Source organism: Puccinia triticina, chromosome 5A, assembly GCF_026914185.1.
Source record: "Puccinia triticina chromosome 5A, complete sequence".
Taxonomy (NCBI): domain Eukaryota; kingdom Fungi; phylum Basidiomycota; class Pucciniomycetes; order Pucciniales; family Pucciniaceae; genus Puccinia; species Puccinia triticina.
The window spans coordinates 1,202,750-1,220,400 of NC_070562.1; the positions used below are offsets into that span (position 1 = coordinate 1,202,750).

General features: G+C 48.4%; 8 protein-coding genes across 8 annotated transcripts; 3 read left to right on the top strand and 5 right to left on the bottom strand.

The window, feature by feature from the left end:
- Positions 1–457: 457 nt before the first annotated feature.
- Positions 458–1,464, top strand: PtA15_5A123 (uncharacterized protein; the record flags this gene model as incomplete). The annotated part of the gene is made up of 3 exons (XM_053168853.1): positions 458–904; positions 986–1,105; positions 1,201–1,464. 3 exons carry the CDS (start codon positions 458–460, stop codon positions 1,462–1,464), a joined length of 831 nt encoding a protein of 276 aa, XP_053020108.1.
- Positions 1,465–2,006: 542 nt separating this feature from the next.
- Positions 2,007–2,266, bottom strand: PtA15_5A124 (uncharacterized protein; the record flags this gene model as incomplete). Its single annotated transcript, XM_053168854.1, has 2 exons — positions 2,007–2,054; positions 2,132–2,266. 2 exons carry the CDS (start codon positions 2,264–2,266, stop codon positions 2,007–2,009), a joined length of 183 nt encoding a protein of 60 aa, XP_053020109.1.
- A 2,248-nt stretch (positions 2,267–4,514) lies between these two features.
- Positions 4,515–7,154, bottom strand: PtA15_5A125 (uncharacterized protein; the record flags this gene model as incomplete). The annotated part of the gene is made up of 6 exons (XM_053168855.1): positions 4,515–5,171; positions 5,245–6,520; positions 6,615–6,677; positions 6,767–6,816; positions 6,882–6,903; positions 6,979–7,154. 6 exons carry the CDS (start codon positions 7,152–7,154, stop codon positions 4,515–4,517), a joined length of 2,244 nt encoding a protein of 747 aa, XP_053020110.1.
- Positions 7,155–7,252: 98 nt separating this feature from the next.
- PtA15_5A126 (uncharacterized protein) lies at positions 7,253–8,681 on the top strand (the record flags this gene model as incomplete). The annotated part of the gene is made up of 9 exons (XM_053168856.1): positions 7,253–7,288; positions 7,348–7,516; positions 7,600–7,710; positions 7,802–7,890; positions 7,976–8,015; positions 8,092–8,106; positions 8,199–8,225; positions 8,300–8,486; positions 8,594–8,681. 9 exons carry the CDS (start codon positions 7,253–7,255, stop codon positions 8,679–8,681), a joined length of 762 nt encoding a protein of 253 aa, XP_053020111.1.
- A 471-nt stretch (positions 8,682–9,152) lies between these two features.
- Positions 9,153–9,828, bottom strand: PtA15_5A127 (uncharacterized protein; the record flags this gene model as incomplete). Its single annotated transcript, XM_053168857.1, has 4 exons — positions 9,153–9,158; positions 9,250–9,586; positions 9,673–9,706; positions 9,789–9,828. The coding sequence occupies 4 exons, from the start codon at positions 9,826–9,828 to the stop codon at positions 9,153–9,155; spliced, it is 417 nt and encodes a 138-aa protein (XP_053020112.1).
- A 605-nt stretch (positions 9,829–10,433) lies between these two features.
- On the bottom strand, positions 10,434–11,906 carry PtA15_5A128 (uncharacterized protein; the record flags this gene model as incomplete). The annotated part of the gene is made up of 10 exons (XM_053168858.1): positions 10,434–10,476; positions 10,549–10,622; positions 10,701–10,762; positions 10,845–10,900; positions 10,976–11,005; positions 11,075–11,175; positions 11,249–11,275; positions 11,362–11,442; positions 11,525–11,740; positions 11,820–11,906. 10 exons carry the CDS (start codon positions 11,904–11,906, stop codon positions 10,434–10,436), a joined length of 777 nt encoding a protein of 258 aa, XP_053020113.1.
- A 1,964-nt stretch (positions 11,907–13,870) lies between these two features.
- On the top strand, positions 13,871–14,584 carry PtA15_5A129 (uncharacterized protein; the record flags this gene model as incomplete). Its single annotated transcript, XM_053168859.1, has 1 exon — positions 13,871–14,584. One exon carries the CDS (start codon positions 13,871–13,873, stop codon positions 14,582–14,584), a length of 714 nt encoding a protein of 237 aa, XP_053020114.1.
- Positions 14,585–16,262: 1,678 nt separating this feature from the next.
- Positions 16,263–17,192, bottom strand: PtA15_5A130 (uncharacterized protein; the record flags this gene model as incomplete). The annotated part of the gene is made up of 1 exon (XM_053168861.1): positions 16,263–17,192. One exon carries the CDS (start codon positions 17,190–17,192, stop codon positions 16,263–16,265), a length of 930 nt encoding a protein of 309 aa, XP_053020115.1.
- Positions 17,193–17,651: the final 459 nt, after the last annotated feature.

The following is a 17,651-nucleotide window of genomic DNA, read 5'->3' on the forward strand; positions in this document are numbered from 1 at the left end:
CGGAAATTCAGACGAGTTTTTCAGAAACTGACAGCCAAGGGAATGCACGCGTGTACTTGCCGAGTGAAGACTGGCGAGCTGGATGGCGGTGTTGTGTTCTCCTTGTGATTTTTTTTGAGTTTGTTCTCATAGCGGATGCTCGGGTTTACATATCACAGGAAGGTCCCCCGAGGGATGGGCATGTCACATGACAAGGCCGAGGCCCTTTCACAGATGTCCCCACTTCCCTCATCATATGTACGCGCGCGGCCGCCGCGAGTCAATTCGCCGGCGAAGTGGCTATTTCACTTCTTTCACATTTTCCAGCAGGTCCGTTGGCAAAGTGGACACCTTTTGAAGGGTTTACCCACTGTTCCTCTGGAAATCCGGAGGTTTTTCTCAGTTCCACCATCTCACGCCCAGCAGCTCCACTACGCCTTTGGATACCACCGGTCCAGGGAAACATATTATTTCGACTATGCCAAACAATCATCACATCCCCAAAGGCGCTGCTGGAAAATGGAACGACGATGCGGATATCCTGAACGACTCGATCTCGATGAACATGGACGACGATAGTTTCGATGGAAATGAATCGACCTTAATCCTTCCCTCGAATCCAGCTGGTCCTTCATCATCTAACAACCCGAGATCGATCCCAGCAGGTTCCAGCCAATCAGTCCCATCAGGCTCAAAGAACCCATTCAATCCTCATCCGTTCTCGTCTCCGCCTGAGAAAGAAGAGCAAGAGGAGGAGGAGGGGCCTAGTCGTAGAAAACCTAATAAAAGCTCCAAGGACGAATGGATCCGTCGGGAAACTGAACGTAATCGAGAACTGGAAAATGAACGGGACTGGCTAAGGGAGATTAATCAATTATTGGAAAAGTCGGCAGACGAAATGGAAAATATCAAGGAAAAACTCGGGGTAAATTTCCCATTTGTTTTCCCCAAATTTTGCCCCAATTCAATTGATTGCTATTGACATGACACTTTTGTTTGTTTCTAGAACTTTCAATCCGCAACTGAAACTTCTCACGAGCTATTAGATCTGTACTCCAAAATTTTGACCCAAACGGAACATACAAAGGACTTGTTATCTAACCCGAATTGGGAGGGCCTGACTGCTGTAAGTCGAATCTTCTTCAACATTCCTTCGCATTGAACATGCAAGCATTTGTCGCACAAGGGTTGATTGCGGACACCTATCTCTTGGCCGAAAAGGATATAAAAAGGAGGACAGAGATTCGCCAAGCGGAGAAGATAAGACGGGCCGAAGAACGGGAGCGGGAACGCGAGGAAGAATTAATCCGGGAACGGAAGCAGCAACAGCTCGAGGCCGAAGCGGCAGCCGAAGCAGCCCGGAAACAGAGCCAATTGCACCGGTCCACCCGCGGCTCGAGCTCTGCTACCCGCGGCCGTGGCGCCGGAACAAGCGCCGGTCGGACCGCCAGAGGAAAAAGTAGGATCGGCAGGATGACTCGATAAGCCGAATCCACCTCACCCAAGGAACCCCACGAGCATCTTCAACTTGATGCCACGGGATTCCTGGCTGCGTTCGACGCGATCATCCATAGAAAGCCTACCACCATCAGACCTCTCGAACACATCCACTCAACACATCTATTCAAGGTGCTTCGTGGTGATTGGGGATGGGGCACGAATGGGACCCAGGCAAAGAAGAGAATGATGATACTATACAGTGCTTTTTCTCTTGATAAAAATCTAAGATATAGGTCCCATTCAAGAATGAGGTACTAGCTACATAATGTCTTACTGCAAGTCGTGTAAAATTAGCCCAAGTATACCGGGCGCAATGTGTTATGGCATATTATGGTCCGGGATGGCCATCGTGCAAACCGTTGTAACATGTATTTCTCACCCACATTTCCCTTACTCATGTCAACCTTGCCATGTAGCTGGTCATTTTTGATCGACGGTTGCCTGTTTTCTCAGACAATATTTGTGCAGACTGATCCCAAAGAATTGACAATCCTCCAAGCTAGCATTCACTCGTCCCAAAGGGAAGCTCACTGCTCTTCATCTAAGGTGGCTGTGGTGCGGGGTTCTTTCTTGGTCTGTGTTGTCTCAGTTGTGGTGGGTGGATGGCTGTTGACCGTCTGACGTGTTGCAGGCCCACCGCAGCGCCGCTGACCCGCAATGGGCCAGCCATGATGCCCGCTGCCGGTTCCCCAGTCACTCCCGCTCCCGGTACGCCCATGGTTCCCGCTAGTAAGTCGATAGTCTGCTTCGTCCCTCCAGGCCTCAGGCTGAAGCGTCCATACTCCATGGCGCGCGCGAAACAGCCGGCGGTACCCCGATGATTCCCCCCAGTGAGTCCTCCCCACTTCCTCGTTCATCGCTCGAGGCCCCAAGCTGATAATATTCCCCCAGCCCCAACCCACGGGCACCATGGCGCGAGCGAACCAGGAGGGCCAGGCCCCATCCGCCATACCCCGACTCGTCCCAGCCCAGGCCCCTACCACCCCCACCACGGCCGCCGCGCCGACACTGATCCTCAGCCCCCAACGGACCAAACGCGCACACCTGGACCCATCCGCCAAGGCCACTGCCAGCCGACGGGTCCCGCATCCACCTGCAGTCGAGCCCCCGCGGAGGCGCCCCCCTCGGCAGCTAGCGGCTGGAACTCGGGCCGCCACGGCCAATCTACGAGCTCGGTACGCCCGGATACGCTCGCTTTTGTCCGCGAAAACATCGGATTGCTTCGAGCCAACCTCAGCAACACCGAGGATTTCCTCAGGGTGGCGAGCCCGGTGCTTGATGTGAGTGCACCCGCGGCTGCTCCAGTCCAACGAATCAACCCAGGATGACACGCCCCCTTCGTTCCGAGTAGATCCCCGAGCACGAGAAATGGCCCGCTACCATGGTCATGATCCTCGCCGGTCTGGAGCACATGCAAGCTGAGATGATAAAGAAATTGGTCGCTGAATTGAAGCCCCATCCCCCGGAGCTCAGTCAGCAACAGACAAGCAACGTCCTCTTGGCCGCCAAAACCGACGCCTCAGCAACACTCAAGACTTTGGTCCGATCAAACATCCGAATCTTGTTACTCCAAGGGAATCTGGACGCTTATGGCCGGATTCGGGGTCGCCGAACACAGGGTGCCGTCACCCCTTTTTCGGCCATGAAAGTGCGTTTTTTTTTTTTTTTTTTTCTTCACTGGCGTTGTATGTAACAAACAAGGAATTTCTGATGGCTCCCGGAAGCAGGCCTTGATTCAGAAGCAGGACAGGACAATTCTTGCCCAGTTCCCACCCAACTACCAAGACGATGACAGTTGGAACGCGCAACTGGATACCCTTATCACGGACGTCCTGAAGGCCGACAAGCACAAGCTGGTGTGTCTGATCCAGTCAAACCTGCCCACGACCGGCAGTCCCCTTGCACCGGTGCCAACCCTTTTCGACCTTGTTGAGAGTGTCTACTCGGGCCTGCTTCCGCGCTACAAGGACGTCTGCCCCACGAAGATCAACGCCGAAGTGAAGCCTGCTGCCAAAGCACGGCTTGCATACCTGCGGCTCGTCTTCAATCTCAACCGCATCGAACGAGAGCGGGGTAGCAAGCTCACCTTCTGGCACCAGCTCGACAACGACCTCTACCCGCGCATCGGCAAATCGCCGCTGTACAAGGTCGCCTTTGCTCGGCTCATCCTGCGCAAGGATGCAGCTCTCTGGGATGGAGAAACCAAAACAGTCAGCTCTGTCGGGCCGACTGACATCGCTCTGCCAACCGAGCAAGACATCGAGGCCGAATGTGCGCTCGTCCTTCGTTTGCGCGCAGCACGAGAATCTGACCCAGCGGCATCGCTTCCTGAAGAAACATTGGAGCTTGATGACATGTAGGATTCTACTTTTCAGATCGGCGGGCTACTATTTCATATTACATATATCATTGGTCTTTCTTGTATGCGTGAAACAAAACTACATCCAAGAAGGTATTCTGATCCGCTAGTATCTGCTTTCCCTCCTCATGATATGATTGGCTCGCCACTATTTTATACTATTTGTAAATATGTATGTACGAATTGGAAAGGCTTCGAAACCAATGTCAATACCACCTGCAAACGTAGCCGTGGTGTACATATACTTCCGGGACCTATCAGCAGCGGAGCGGGTCCGGCTGTCTTGTCCCCGGAGCCGCACCTTGATTGCCACAACGGGCTACTGCATGTGAGTTGTGTCACAATTAATCAAACTCTCAGTATTTAATCTTCTTTTGGTTTCTTTACATCCCGGCAGACACACAGTTTTGGATAAACACACAAAAATAGGGGAAAAGACACAACACAACTAGTCGTTTCTATGTATCTATCTTTCATCTTTTTTTTCTCTTCTAAAAATAAAAAAAGAAGGGAAAAAATTTTGTGTTAGATGTTTGAAGTTTTTCACGTTTATAAAAAAAAAAAGGAATGCAGGTAGTTGAGAGAGAAAGAGGAGAAACATAAAAGTGATAGAAAGATGGAAGCGATAATGGAAAGTGAATGGGAAAGGTATGTAAGTGAAGAAAGCGCAGTTCAATTATCCAAAAGCGGCCATAGGTTGACCGCTCTTATCAGAATGTGAAACATTGGGGTCCGGATTTGAGAAGGCTTTAGAGCATTGGGCCATAGTGATAGAGTTTCTGGAGATGGGATCGGTGAAGTAGAAGTCTTTGATGGGCAAGCCCAAGGCGCCGGTTTTGAGGGAAGCTTTCGAGCGGTGAGAGGGTGCTTGAGTAGAGGCGATGGATTGGACGGCTTCGAGGGCAGTCGAGCTCGGGACCAACTCGTCGTATCGAATGAGACTTGGACAGACCTCCCACATCCGATTCTTCAGCTGGATCGGATCCTCATAGGGCAACGCGACATTCAAGACCTCCGAGACCGCCCGGACGATCTTCCAATCCTCTCGTGACGAGCCGGGCGAGGAGACCGCGGTGCGTCCCAACTGACTCCGCCCTTCGGTGTTGACCCAGGTGGCTGATTTTTCCGTGTAAGCTGTGCCAGGTAAACAGACATCGGCATAACTCGCTCCCAGGTCTCCGTGATGGCCTTGGTAGACAACAAATGCATCCTTCGGGATCCTGCTGGGATCGAAATCATCCGCGTTCAAGAGGTAGATGAATTTCGCTTGGGCTTGACTGGCCGAGTTCGTCGGAACAAATCCAACATCGTAAGCCGCCGTGCTTGATGCCGTCTGTAATCATCAGAAGGGTCATCAATTTTGTGTCTTGGGTGAAGACAAACGAAAAGGGGGAACTTGGGCTCACGCGCTGGAGAACATTAAAGCCGTTCCATTCCGGTGTTAAGAATTGTGCTTGGTGAGCTTCAACAAAACCGGCCAATGACCTGAAAATCTCATGACCATCCGCATGATCATTAACCGCACTTCCGACGATGATCATCGGCTTCTTAGCATTCTTGAAAGATTGAGCAAATTTCCCATTTCCTGAGACGAATTCCTTGACGGCCCGAAGGTCGGCACCAAGATGATCGAATTCGAATACACTGTCGAATTTCTGTCCAATCAAGCCAACTCGTAAGCCCTTGTTCAACCAAGATCTTCGGAATCGACTGTTCAGTACGGCTGCCTCGTGACGTGGGTTAGTTCCCACTAGCAAGACGAAATCAGCTTCATCGGCGCCAACGATGGTCGAATTGAAAGCGTAATTCTGTCTGAAATCGACACCATGCGCTGGAGAAGTATCGCCCGAAGGGTTTTCTAGAGCGGTATTGTCCGATCCTAACTTGTTGAGAAGATCCTTCAGGGCTACCAGAGATTCGGTATCAGCCAGCGCACCAGCAATGGCCTTGATTTCGTTATTCTTGGCACCGGATTCCTTAAAGCCTTCGGCGACGGCGGTCAAGGCTTCAGCCCAAGTAGCCGGTTGGAACTTGCCATCAGTCTTGATCAAGGGGACCGTGAGCCGCTGAGTTTTCAAGCCATCGTAGGCGTAACGGGTTTTGTCATGGATCCACTCTTCGTTGACATCCTCATTGATTCTAGGCTGGATTCTCATGACTTGCAAACCTCGGGAGTCGATTCGAATGTTGCTACCCAAGCCGTCCATGACATCGATCGATTCGGTTAGTTTGAGCTCCCAGGGACGGGCAGTGAAAGCATATGGTTTTGAAGTCAGGGCGCCAACTGGACATAAATCGATAATGTTCCCGCTGAGTTCACTGTTAAGAGTTTTTTCGATGTAGGTCCCGATCTGCATGTCATTCCCACGACCGGTCGTCCCGAATTCGTCGACACCGGCGACTTCATTCGCGAACCGAACGCAACGGGTGCATTGGATACATCTTGTCATGACTGTCTTGACGATCGGGCCTAGGTTTTTGTTCTCGACAGCACGTTTGCCAGTGTACTCTTTGAATCTCGAGCGATCCGAGCCGTAACGCATCGATTGATCTTGAAGATCACATTCACCTCCTTGGTCGCAAATCGGGCAATCAAGCGGGTGGTTTGCCAGTAAGAATTCCATCACGCCTTCTCTGGCCTTGTGTACCAAAGGTGTATTTGTGAATACTTTGGACCCTGGCCTGAGTGACGATAGAAAAGGAGACAGTTGTTGTAAGTTGCATGGAGAATCCAAGGAGGTGCAAGTGGGTTCCATAGAGAAATCAAATCACTTACATGGCTGGCATCGCGCATGATGCCACAGGTTTAGGTGATTTCTCTACCTCAACCAGACACATCCTATCAAAGGTGGTAAGTGATTTGAATCAGAGAGGGGACCTTTCTTGCCACAATGAGAAATCAGGCTGGATGAATCACTGCCTGCAAACCTGCAATTTCCTGCGATAGCCAACCGATCATGATAACAAAACCTTGGGATCTGTGTGAAGAACAGTTCAGCCGATTGAACTATGTGCTTTGATACCAATTTGACCAGGAACTCACGGTCGCACCGGCTTTCTCGCATCTACATCCACACACCAGCAAGAAGAGGTAGAGTTAGAAGGCGAAGGATTTATTCTTATTTGAATTTCTGACTTACGCCTGAATGAGAGCGCTCCCTTGTTCGACAGTCACCTTTTTGCCATCGATTTCCAGTTCGATTTCAGCCTGTTGTCGAGCGGTCGAGCTGAAGTGATTCGGATGAAGGATGGCTGATGGTCTGGCGATAGGCTGTCGATTCAAGATTGAGATTGGCTTGCTGCTTGCTCGGATCATGATGGCAGTTTTTCTGGGCAGTTATTTTTGGGCAGAGAGGCTGGTCAAGGTGTTCGACAGGGCGTGGTCAACAGGCTCAACTTCTCAAGGTGCGCCAAATGACGGGGGAGAGGGGAAATCCCGGGGACAGGCGAGTGACAGCCAAGTGACTGCCGGCTGGCATCGATCGAGCCTGATTACGTCAGCACACCAGCCCAGCTGTTTGACCAATCAGCTCTCGCCAGTCTCCGGCCAGCCCGGGAGACTCCCACCGGGCCATGCTCGGATCCGGAGACGCGCCCGTGATACTGCCGACCAGCAACCGAACCGAACACCTCACCATCTCGTCGCCGGCAGGAAAATGACATTACCCCTCAAACTAGGTGGGCCTGCTGCAATATAATTTATTCTTTAGAAAAGTAGCCGAGATGGACAAATGTGTTGATTCTACATCTGCCTGTCATAGTGTTTGTCACCGGGAATGCGAACAAGTTACGAGAGGTCAAAAAGATCCTGTGTGCCGACGTCTCATCCGAAAATTCCTTGAAGATCGAAGTCGAATCCAAGGCGCTCGACCGTCAGTCAAATTGATCAGAATCCTTCTACATGCGTCCGAAGAACACCCAAGCAGGTCGGCTGACGGGCGGTGTCCTCAAACCAAAAAATAGTCCCTGAGGTCCAAGGATCGACTCAGGACGTGGCAAGAGAAAAATCTAAAGCAGCTGCAAAATTGATCGGTGGACCATGTATCACCGAGGTGAGTTGGATTATTTTCAGCTACCACAACTGATCTACTCCGCCAGTTTCCTTATTGTTTCCTACGATCTCGTCTATGTATTCAGGATACGGCATTGTGCTTCAAGGCCATGGACGGCTTGCCAGGTGAGTTCGATTTATCTTCTTTACTCAAAAGACGTCTTGGAACTGATTAGAAACACGCGGGGTTGGATCAAGAAAGGTCCATATATTAAATGTAAGCCCCGTCTGGACTAACTAGTGAAATTGCAGCAGATTTATGAAGGCTTTGGATATCGCTATGGGGCACAACTGGCTATATTATCCTAGGGTTTTTAGAAAAGCTAGGATTGGATGGTATGTAAAGATACCCTGACAGTTGGACCACCGTTGCCCAATGATGTATTCACGTTTTTCTTAATAATTTGTAGGACTGAATAAGATGCTCCAGGGGTTCGCGAGCACTGAAGCCACAGCCTTGTGTACATTTGCGTACTGTGAACCAGGAAAAGAGCCTATTCTATTCGAAGGAGCTACCGAAGGGAACATCGTACCCGCTCGAGGGCTGGCAAATTTCGGTTGGGACCCGATCTTCGAGGTGACTGGAACTGGAATGACGTCGGTGACCTGCTTTGCTCAATCCACTTGTTTCCTTGTTTCTTTAAACCGACTTTCCTTTTCTCTTGCTTTTGGTCTTGGTCCCTTTGTTCACATCTTTGATACAGATACGCGGAAATGTCGGCCGAACAGAAAAACAGCCTTTCCCATCGTTCGAAAGCCTTGGACAAACTTCGCAATCACTTCTCAAACTGATGATTCCACCCGAAACCGTATTCAAAGCATTCAAGAAGTTTCATATCTCACAGCGTATTTGGAGCTGTTACGTGATATACCCCTAGATAGGGAATTACCCAGTTGTTTTCAGAGTAGAGCGCAAAACAGAATGTGCTCAATGAAATCATATTTGGCCGATCAAAAAGCTAATCATACAGTTAAGATATTGTACAACTTCACCTCTACATTGTACAATTCAAGGGCGACCTGGATAGTGTCATGAGCTATGAGTTACAGAGATTCTGATTGCGGTCAGAAAAAAATGATGTCTGCTAAAGATCTAGAGTGTCAAAATGTGGTCCACTATGGGTATCGGTATTTATGCAAGATTTCACCGGTCGAGGGATCAAGGAGCATTTGTGCCGCCGTGATTACAGCACACAATATCCTGACAGGGCCTGATCTGAGAACAGTAGCTATTTAGCCAAGCACGAGATTGAGAGAGAGTTTTCAAGCCTGGTCAAGATGGTTGGATGTGAGTCCACAGTCAGTACGAGATCGCATGGACCAAGTAAAAATTGAGGGCAAGTCCTATGAATAAACTCACCGGTGTGCCCTCATACTCCTCAATATCGAACAAATTTCGCAGTTTCTTCGTCTCTTGATTAGCCACTTGGAGGTTCCGATGGACTGGAGTGGCGATGGAGTCCGGGAGAGGCGTGCCGAGACTGTTTTGGGTGCGAGGAAGCTGCTGGTTGGGTTTAGAGAGCTCGAGATGTTCGAGATAGGCGACCCTTGCCTTGACTGCCCTCAGACGACTGTACTCTGACTGTGTCCGCATCCATGTCGTCACCTTGAGCACCGTGAAGATTAAGGCTAGACCCAGCAGAATCAGTGAGACCGTCGTGGCTGCGGTGATAATAGTGGACGTGTTATTATGATCACTGGATTTGAGATATCGATGATATACATAAACACATATTAGCGACAGTTAACAGAAATCTTGGTTGGAAAAAAATCATAAACTCACTCAAGAGGTTGTCCACTCGAATCAAGAGGGATGCCTGGGGACAAGACGATCGATCAGTCCCGCCTAAGAAACACAACCTACATGGAGAGATGGTGACCACCAGGCCTCAAACCAACCCCAGTTGATGGCCTGCTGGTTATCGCTCGACGAGGACATTCTTTAGTTTGATGGTGATCCCGGATTGCAGTAGAAGTGTTTCGAGAGGTGGCTGGAATCCTGGCGGGGCTCGACTCGAGTCATGGCATCTTGAATCGACAGTGAAACAAATGTGATCTTTCAATCCTTGTCAAGCTCTCCGCCTGGCGTAAGTTTGACTACACCCCTCGAACATCTACGCGGCCCGCGGTGCTCCTCGCGTCAAACACACAATGCATGGATGTATTCCTGTCTTAACCTCACTGAAGAGTAATTTGAAGACCTGTTGATACACCTTACACAACACTTGGTTTCCGCAGTGAATGGGTTGTGCGGTGTGGTGGGTGGTAAGGAAATTACATATACCTGGCTCTTGTCTCTATACTGCTCTCCTGGCTCTCACTGGGCCAGCTTCATCTGGAAAAAAATTGACAAGTATCTACATTTGCATTGATTGATATGCTGTATACTGGACGGCTAAAAAATGTCCTATCTACACTGGGATTCTACCAAAAGGCTGGAGTATTTACACAAGGGCGAAAAAAGAAAGAAACTGAGGGCAAGAGGCGGCGAAGAATGTGCAGTCAAGGTGAACGGTACTGGGAATACGGACGGTCTCATGCTGCTTAGGCCGCGGAAGACTCCGGTTTGCTACCGTCAAGGCTGTTACTGTGTAGAAAAAGATCAGATTATCAGAATGCGGTCGAGATAATTTTCTGGAAAGTAGGAAGCTTGACAAACAAATCCCAAGTGAATCCTCCATACATCTTGCCATCCTGCTTTTCTTTTTCGCTGGGTTTGAATAGGTTGAAGAGCTGATCAAGTAGATGGATTAGCAAGTTGAGAAGAATTGGGATAACATCGCGTTGACAGGCGAGAATAAAAAAACTTACCGCAAGAGTGACAGCAATGTCGAAGCATCCGGGATCAGGCGTCTTGACACCGAAACTACAGCCTACAAAATTATCAAATCGTTAAATGTGGCCTAGAATTTAATCGACACGAATCAAGTTTGTTATGTCCAGCAATCGACTTACCATCGAGAACCTTGACGTATTGTACGGTATGGGGTTGCCCTTTCCGTTGGATATATCTATAGCCGAAGGCGGTTTGCGGTCATCTACATCAGCTACCAAGAGCAAAATCGAACTCAAAGAGACTGCCTGACATTTGCTTCCCGCAGTTGGCTTTTTGAGCACTGGCATGGGGTAGTTCAGGCATTAGTTCTTTGGATTATTCATTCAGATTGAAAACATCCAAGGCTTACCCATTGAGCCATCCAGCAGTTTCTTTGGTCGGGTTGTCTTGCTCCGGCCCGTTCCAGAGGCACACGCCGGGCTCAGAGGTGGTATTGTAAAAACCACAAGTCTGCAAATCACACGAAATCAAGTGCATGAGACCAAAGTGTTATAGGATGCAAAGAAAGACTGATGCAACCCACACCATCACCACCGGCGACAAAGAAGCTCTTTTAACCAATCATCACAAAGTGGAGAAAACAGTAAGTGATCTGCGCTCTGGCACTCTGCGCAACGAAGATAAGAAGAAACTAACGGGTCGAGTGGTGTCATATCGGCGCTCCAAGCCCTGAATTTCGCTCCGCTTGGCATTTTGGACACCGGGATTCATGGTGAACTGAGTCACAATATGGTGAACCGTGGCCAAATGTTAGATGCAATATTAACTTTGAGTTTTCAAAAAACATTGAGCTGCTTACCGCCTTGACTGGCTCCGAGTGGTCCTTAGCTTGGCATCTGTCGAGCGTCGATGCCGAAGAGTGGACACAGTGATCCTTGTTCAAGAAGTAGTCGTAGCACATAGTGTGCTCCGCGGCCCTGACAACAGAGAGCGATAACGCGAGGAGGATTGCGGATGTGGTAGATTTCATTTTGGACACGCTTTGTACACGGGTATTGGGCGGTAGAAAGATAGGCTGGGGTGGGTGGGATGAGTGAGCAAAAGGACACGAAGTACTCCCAATTTATGTCTTTCTCAACCTTGATTGAGCTTACCTGTGCACCCCTCATTGGGTCCCGATTTCCCCATCCATGCTCGCGACAGGTGAGATCCACCATCCCAACAGCACTATATGTGCCCATGCGGATTGGCGGACGCAATCCATTGTCACATCGCGTCCTGCTCTTGCCATCAGAAAAAGGAGAGCAATCGCAAGCAAATGATGAGTACAGCCTTAGGTGATGACCCCATGCTTGCACTAAATCTCAGGACGCTATGGGGTCAAGCCAAATCGGCGGTTGTTGCGCACGCCAGCGATCCTTGTATCGCGGCTGAGCCTGGAACCTGGGTTGCGCAGTTTAAATATCTATCGTCTTGAAGCTGTGCCAGCTTGTTGAAGTCCACTCCACAAGTATTCCCTCGGATGACTTCGCCCGATCAGCTGTCGACGAGCTCGGCAACCCGGTCAGCAAATTGCAGAATGCGTCGGACAAAGTCTGTCCGAAAATTGCTGGGTCAAGGCTGCCCGCGCAGTTAATTTCCGCAGGGCGTGGAGCCCTTCGGCGGCGAGTAACGGATGTGTTATAATCTCGTAAACAGGATCCCACGAAGAGCCGGATCCAACTGTGCCAACCGCCGAATGAGAGACGTTGGCCCCGGTGGACTGATAGAAGCTGTGGCAGTCAGCGAAGATGATTCATCCCCAATCAGCTGGGCGGACAGCTGGCCTTACTGCAGTGCTGTTATGTATCAACAAACTGATAGAGGGGGCACGGGAGCGACTGACTGGAAACAAAGAATGAAAGATGATCAGATCAGATCAGGAAAAAGGAAAGATGGAAAGATGGGACAACAAATATCTAGCATGTGAATGAAAACTGTCCCGCCATGACATAATACTCGAATACTTTTTTTTAGTGAAATTTGGCCTACGGCAATATTGCACACTATGAATCTAAGTGACATCTTTGTGAAAGAAAAGAAAACAACATTTTTAAACAACCACATAAAACACAACAACGCTAAGTGAAATGGAATAAAATCTGAGGAATGAGAACATCTAGAGAAAAGAGAAAGAAAATAAATATACAACGATGAATATGAGGGGAGGGATGGGAGAGGTTCATCAAGGGAGGTGTTCCGAAAATCAATTCGTGTCTTGAAGGAAAACTGCATGGCCGCCTCAGCTTTCGGATTGCTGGAGAGGACTACACACTCGAATACAATCAGCCATCATCTGCCGCCCGATGGACCTTCAACTACCCGATGTCACATGCTTACCCGGGCCATTCTCAACACAGAAGTAAGGTGAAGTACGCGCGTAATAGGGCTATTTGATATTTGCACGGAAGGTGGAATAGATGAAACTGAACAAACTAAAAAATTCTGATCCTTATAAAAAGTTTCCATCGTCTTGGCACAATCTAACGTGGTCAGAGTACTGGATGATTGTGGACAGTTTTCAGAGCTCTGTCTACCATCCATTGATTGATTTCGGCTGACTGCCCCAGCAGAGTGTGAAGTAACAACTGAGCATCTTGAGGAGTTGGTGACGGCGTTGTGGAACTTCTCTAGCGGGGACAAGAGGATAGAATCCCCAAATCATGAAGCTCTAAGCACTACTCACTAGTCAAGTGGAGTAAGACTAGAATCGATCGCCCTTTCGCCAAGTAGAGATCCCTAGTGTTAGATTCCTGTTCAACAGAAAAAAAATCCCGTTCCCGCTTCAGGTAGAGCCTGACTCGAGGACGAAAAATGATCCTAAAGCTTGTCTAATGCTACTGTATGCAACTGTTGACTGAGTCTTCCTGTGCAAAATAAACTACAGATATATCTGATGGCTTCGAAAATCACTGTGACTGAGGTAAGCTTAAGTCAGATAGTTTCCTCCCTCACTGTCTGTAACTGGATTCCCCCTTATTTATGGTTGAACAAGCCCGAGCCTGACTCCCAAACTGAGGCACTCCTTCACTTGAAAAACTGGCCCTTTCGACGCAGCGCTTTATTCCAACACCTCTCCAATCCGTTTTAACGCAGCACTTCATTCCATCAGGCACCTCTCGATTCCCCTTTAACGCGGCGCTATATTCCATCTGACACCCTTCCAATGACGTACCCCAGTGCTTCTCTAGCCTTTTCTTCCAACAGCGCCGCGCCAACCCTCGCGCCTCAGAAACCAAGTCAGACACATAGTGAAGCAGTAAATCCACCACTTACTACCATCAACTATGTGACCACGATCGAGAAGACCGTGGTACTCCAATCACCAACGGGCGTCGCGCAGGCTGCCAGTGCAGCAGCCTATGCAAAGGTCAACCCCGGTACATGGGTGCCCCTTTTGGTCTTTGTAACCATCTTGCTTTGCGGAGCGATAGTGTTCGGGTGGATTACCATCAAAAGATGGCGAGCAAATGGTTTCAGAATTTTGTCTTCCAGGAAATTTCGGAAGCACCAGAGACAAGAAGACGGAGTTCTCGTCCTGAATTCGATCTCATCGGTCCGCGCAACCGGAGAAAGCTTCGACTTGAACAATTTTGCAATCAAAAATCGTGCTGCTCCTAGTATACCGGTCGAAGGACAAAATCTGCGCTGCGAAAAATTCCCAATTAAAGACCGACCCACACCTCCTATCCTGGTCGAAGAACGTCAAGGCCCGCGCTGCAAGAATGCCCCCGGCATAACGCGTCCTGCTCCTACCCTCACGGTCGAAGAACAAAATCAGCGCTGCGAAAAGGTTGAAAGGACTCTTTTGATCCTCGAGGGAAAAGCTAAACGTCCACCCCCCAGCCCTTTGAAGCCATTGCCCCCTGGAATAGTGTGAAAACTGCCGGATAATACCCAATCGCGTGGGTCCGCGCAAACGGAGAAAGCTTCGACTGCGACGATTTTGCAATTAACAATCGTCCTGCTGCTGTATCCCGGTCGAAGTACAAACTCCGAGCTGCCAAAAGTCTTCAATCAAATATCGACCCATTTCTCCTATCCTGGTCGAAGAACGGCAAAATCTGCGCTGCGAATATAACGCCCCTGTGATAACCCGTCCCACTCCCACTCTCACGGTTGAAGAACACATCAGCGCTACCAAAGGGTTGAAAGGACTCTTTTGATCCTCAAGGGAAGAGCCAACCGTCCACCCCCAGCCCTTTCCAGCCATTACCCTCTTCAATAGTCTGAAACGTGGCCGGATAATCTGATAATATAGTCCTTTTCACTCTTTTCATATTGCGCTTCCATCTTCACCTCGATGAGATCCAATAAGCTTGTGATATCTCCATCCGCCCAAAAACCAACTTTCAACTAATTCACTCCTTTGATAAATGTTTAATGCATCTGTTTCGGGCTACGGCGGCGGAGGGCTTGTTTTTTTAATTCCTTCTTGAATCCGGTAGTGTTTATATTCGAAAAAGTAATACTGATAGTAATATCCTTGCAAGAATCTTGAGATTCATCGTAATGGTCAACAACTTGCAAATGTTTTAACTTTGAGGTTAAGGTGGATGAAAAGATGAAACAGTGGATTGAAAGCAGGCGGGAATCATATATGTTATGCAAGAGAGCACTTGGTGTCTCCAAGCGGCCTCCTCATGATTTGATAATACTCAACTTCAAGAGTGACAAATTGTAAAAACAAGTTAAAAAAGAGAGCTTCTAAAACATTCACCTTTTCAATGAATCCGAGTAACTGCTTTCAAATTTGTTGCTATTTATGCTGCATATTATTATCCCGACATAGGTCAGCATCCCATATGTGAATCTTGAATATTGCCACCTGCAATCATGACAAAAGAACGTGTGGATCTGCACGATCAAATACACTCGATAGAGTAGCCTTATATCCTGTGATAAAAATGGGTATTTGTTGAAGCACGATCTAGCACGATGGAAAAGAGTTTATCGAGTGGAAACAAGGTGAAAACTTGGAGCAAAGACATCAGGATGAAGGTCACTGAAGTCTGGATAATTCACATGGCTAACATGATGCAGCAAGCTAAATATTGATTGGCAGGAAGACCTTTGAGAGAAATCTAAAGCAGAAAAAGAAACCCAACAGAATCATGTTCGCATCGTGCTCAAGCCAAACACATGTGTTCAATCAGCAATAATCACAGTCATTCATTTCCGCAGAACTTCTCGTTTCTTATAGTTATTCATATGGTCAGAAAACTGGTTCAATGAGCCTCTCAAATCTTGTGAAACGGTAGGAGTGATGGTGTGAATTTATAAGATCCAGCGGTGAAGACATAGATTGAAGATATACCCAGCAATAAAGGTTAGGAGGGATACCCGCCACGGTTCTTCGGGATTTTATAATCCCCTTGTCAAAAGAAAAAAGGAATGAACGTGAGTTTATAGATAAGCCTGTGTTAATAAAATAGTCATTCATGGAGCTCATGGAGCGGAAAGAAAGAAATAAACCGTCCGAGAGGCCTTGTGCCCACCTTGTGTGTTCGAGCTTGATTTCTTTTGAATTTGGATCGGAATCCCAAGGCGACTAGAAATCAAGCATTTGACCATTCGACGAATGCGATCTGGTGGCTAGTATGAAAGCGCTTGACGGCCATATTGAAAAGCGTATTCCAATGAGCAGACCAGTCGCGAAATCCACGGCGATCCAAGACCCGCTGAGAACCTTCCTGCAGGTCAAAGTACTGACTCAAAACCTTCATCGCTTGAGTGACGGTGCCAGCGACAGGACCCGCTGGGGCAATGCGAAACCCAGGATTTGTAAGGATGCTGGTCATATCAGCTAAAAGAGAACTGAGGCCTTTTGAAAACGTCGACGTTGCTTTGAGGAGGGCCACATGCTGATTGGGGGGCATTTGCGCAAGTTCCTTATTGTCCGCCCTCGTCAACTTTCTCATGAAGATCGTCAACAGCTTCAAAACCAGGATACAGTCAGAGTAGGTTTGTCTAAACATCGTCAGATTCCTATCCATTTTTTGAATTTCTTGACCGAATGTCTCCGGTAGGGTCTGAAGCGCCTTGTGAAGTTCGTTGACTGTGGACTGCCAAACATTTTGAAGGATTTTGAAATCGGATAGATCCAACCATTCGATGAGCCTCTGGATATTGTCTCTCGCACGACTGGTAGCTTTGAACGACCTCATTCTGAGAGATTCGACGACCGTTCCATCGACGTGTTTGAAAATTCCACAGACAGGGAAGAGCTTTGTATACGCGCCAAACAGAATCTCTATGCTTTTCCACATGCTAATAATCCTTTTTTCGGTGAATCGACTTCGAAAGCGGGACAAATCTTGTGTATTTTGATCTTCTTCTTTAGAAGTCCAGAGCGGAACCATCAAATCGTGGATTTCTTCGATGGTCTGCTCAGCGTCTAGCAATGTCCGTAAAGCGAGTTGAAACAGATAGGACGGTTCATCCGCTCGATCGGAGGCGCAAAACAATATATCATTCAATTGGGTCATATTCTCGAGCAATGTTGGCAAAAGATTTGTCTTGAGTTGATGAACGTAAAGTGGGACTGCCGATCTGGGGCTTCTGGATACATCAATTGCGCCAGAATATTTGCGGATTGCTCCATTTAAGGACTGGAATTTGGCGGTGAGAATTCCTTGGGAGACGATAAATGAGGATCAGAATGCAAGTTATCTGCTTATGTCGAACTACGGACTCACGGTGGTAGTGGAGTGAGTCTTTCGGCTGCCCAATTGACAACTTTTCGTTATCTTCCGCAGGTGTGACGAGGCTGTTCTGGACCGAAAGAAGCGAAGGTTCACTGGCCATGAGGTACGAATGATGTAGGGAGAGCGACTTCTGCTTTTTTATTCCTGTTTCTTTCGCACTTGAACGAAACGTTGCCGAAGTTCAGAACGCCAGTTTCCGTTGATTGAAGTTTAATGGTACAGGAAGTAAACAGGTGAGCA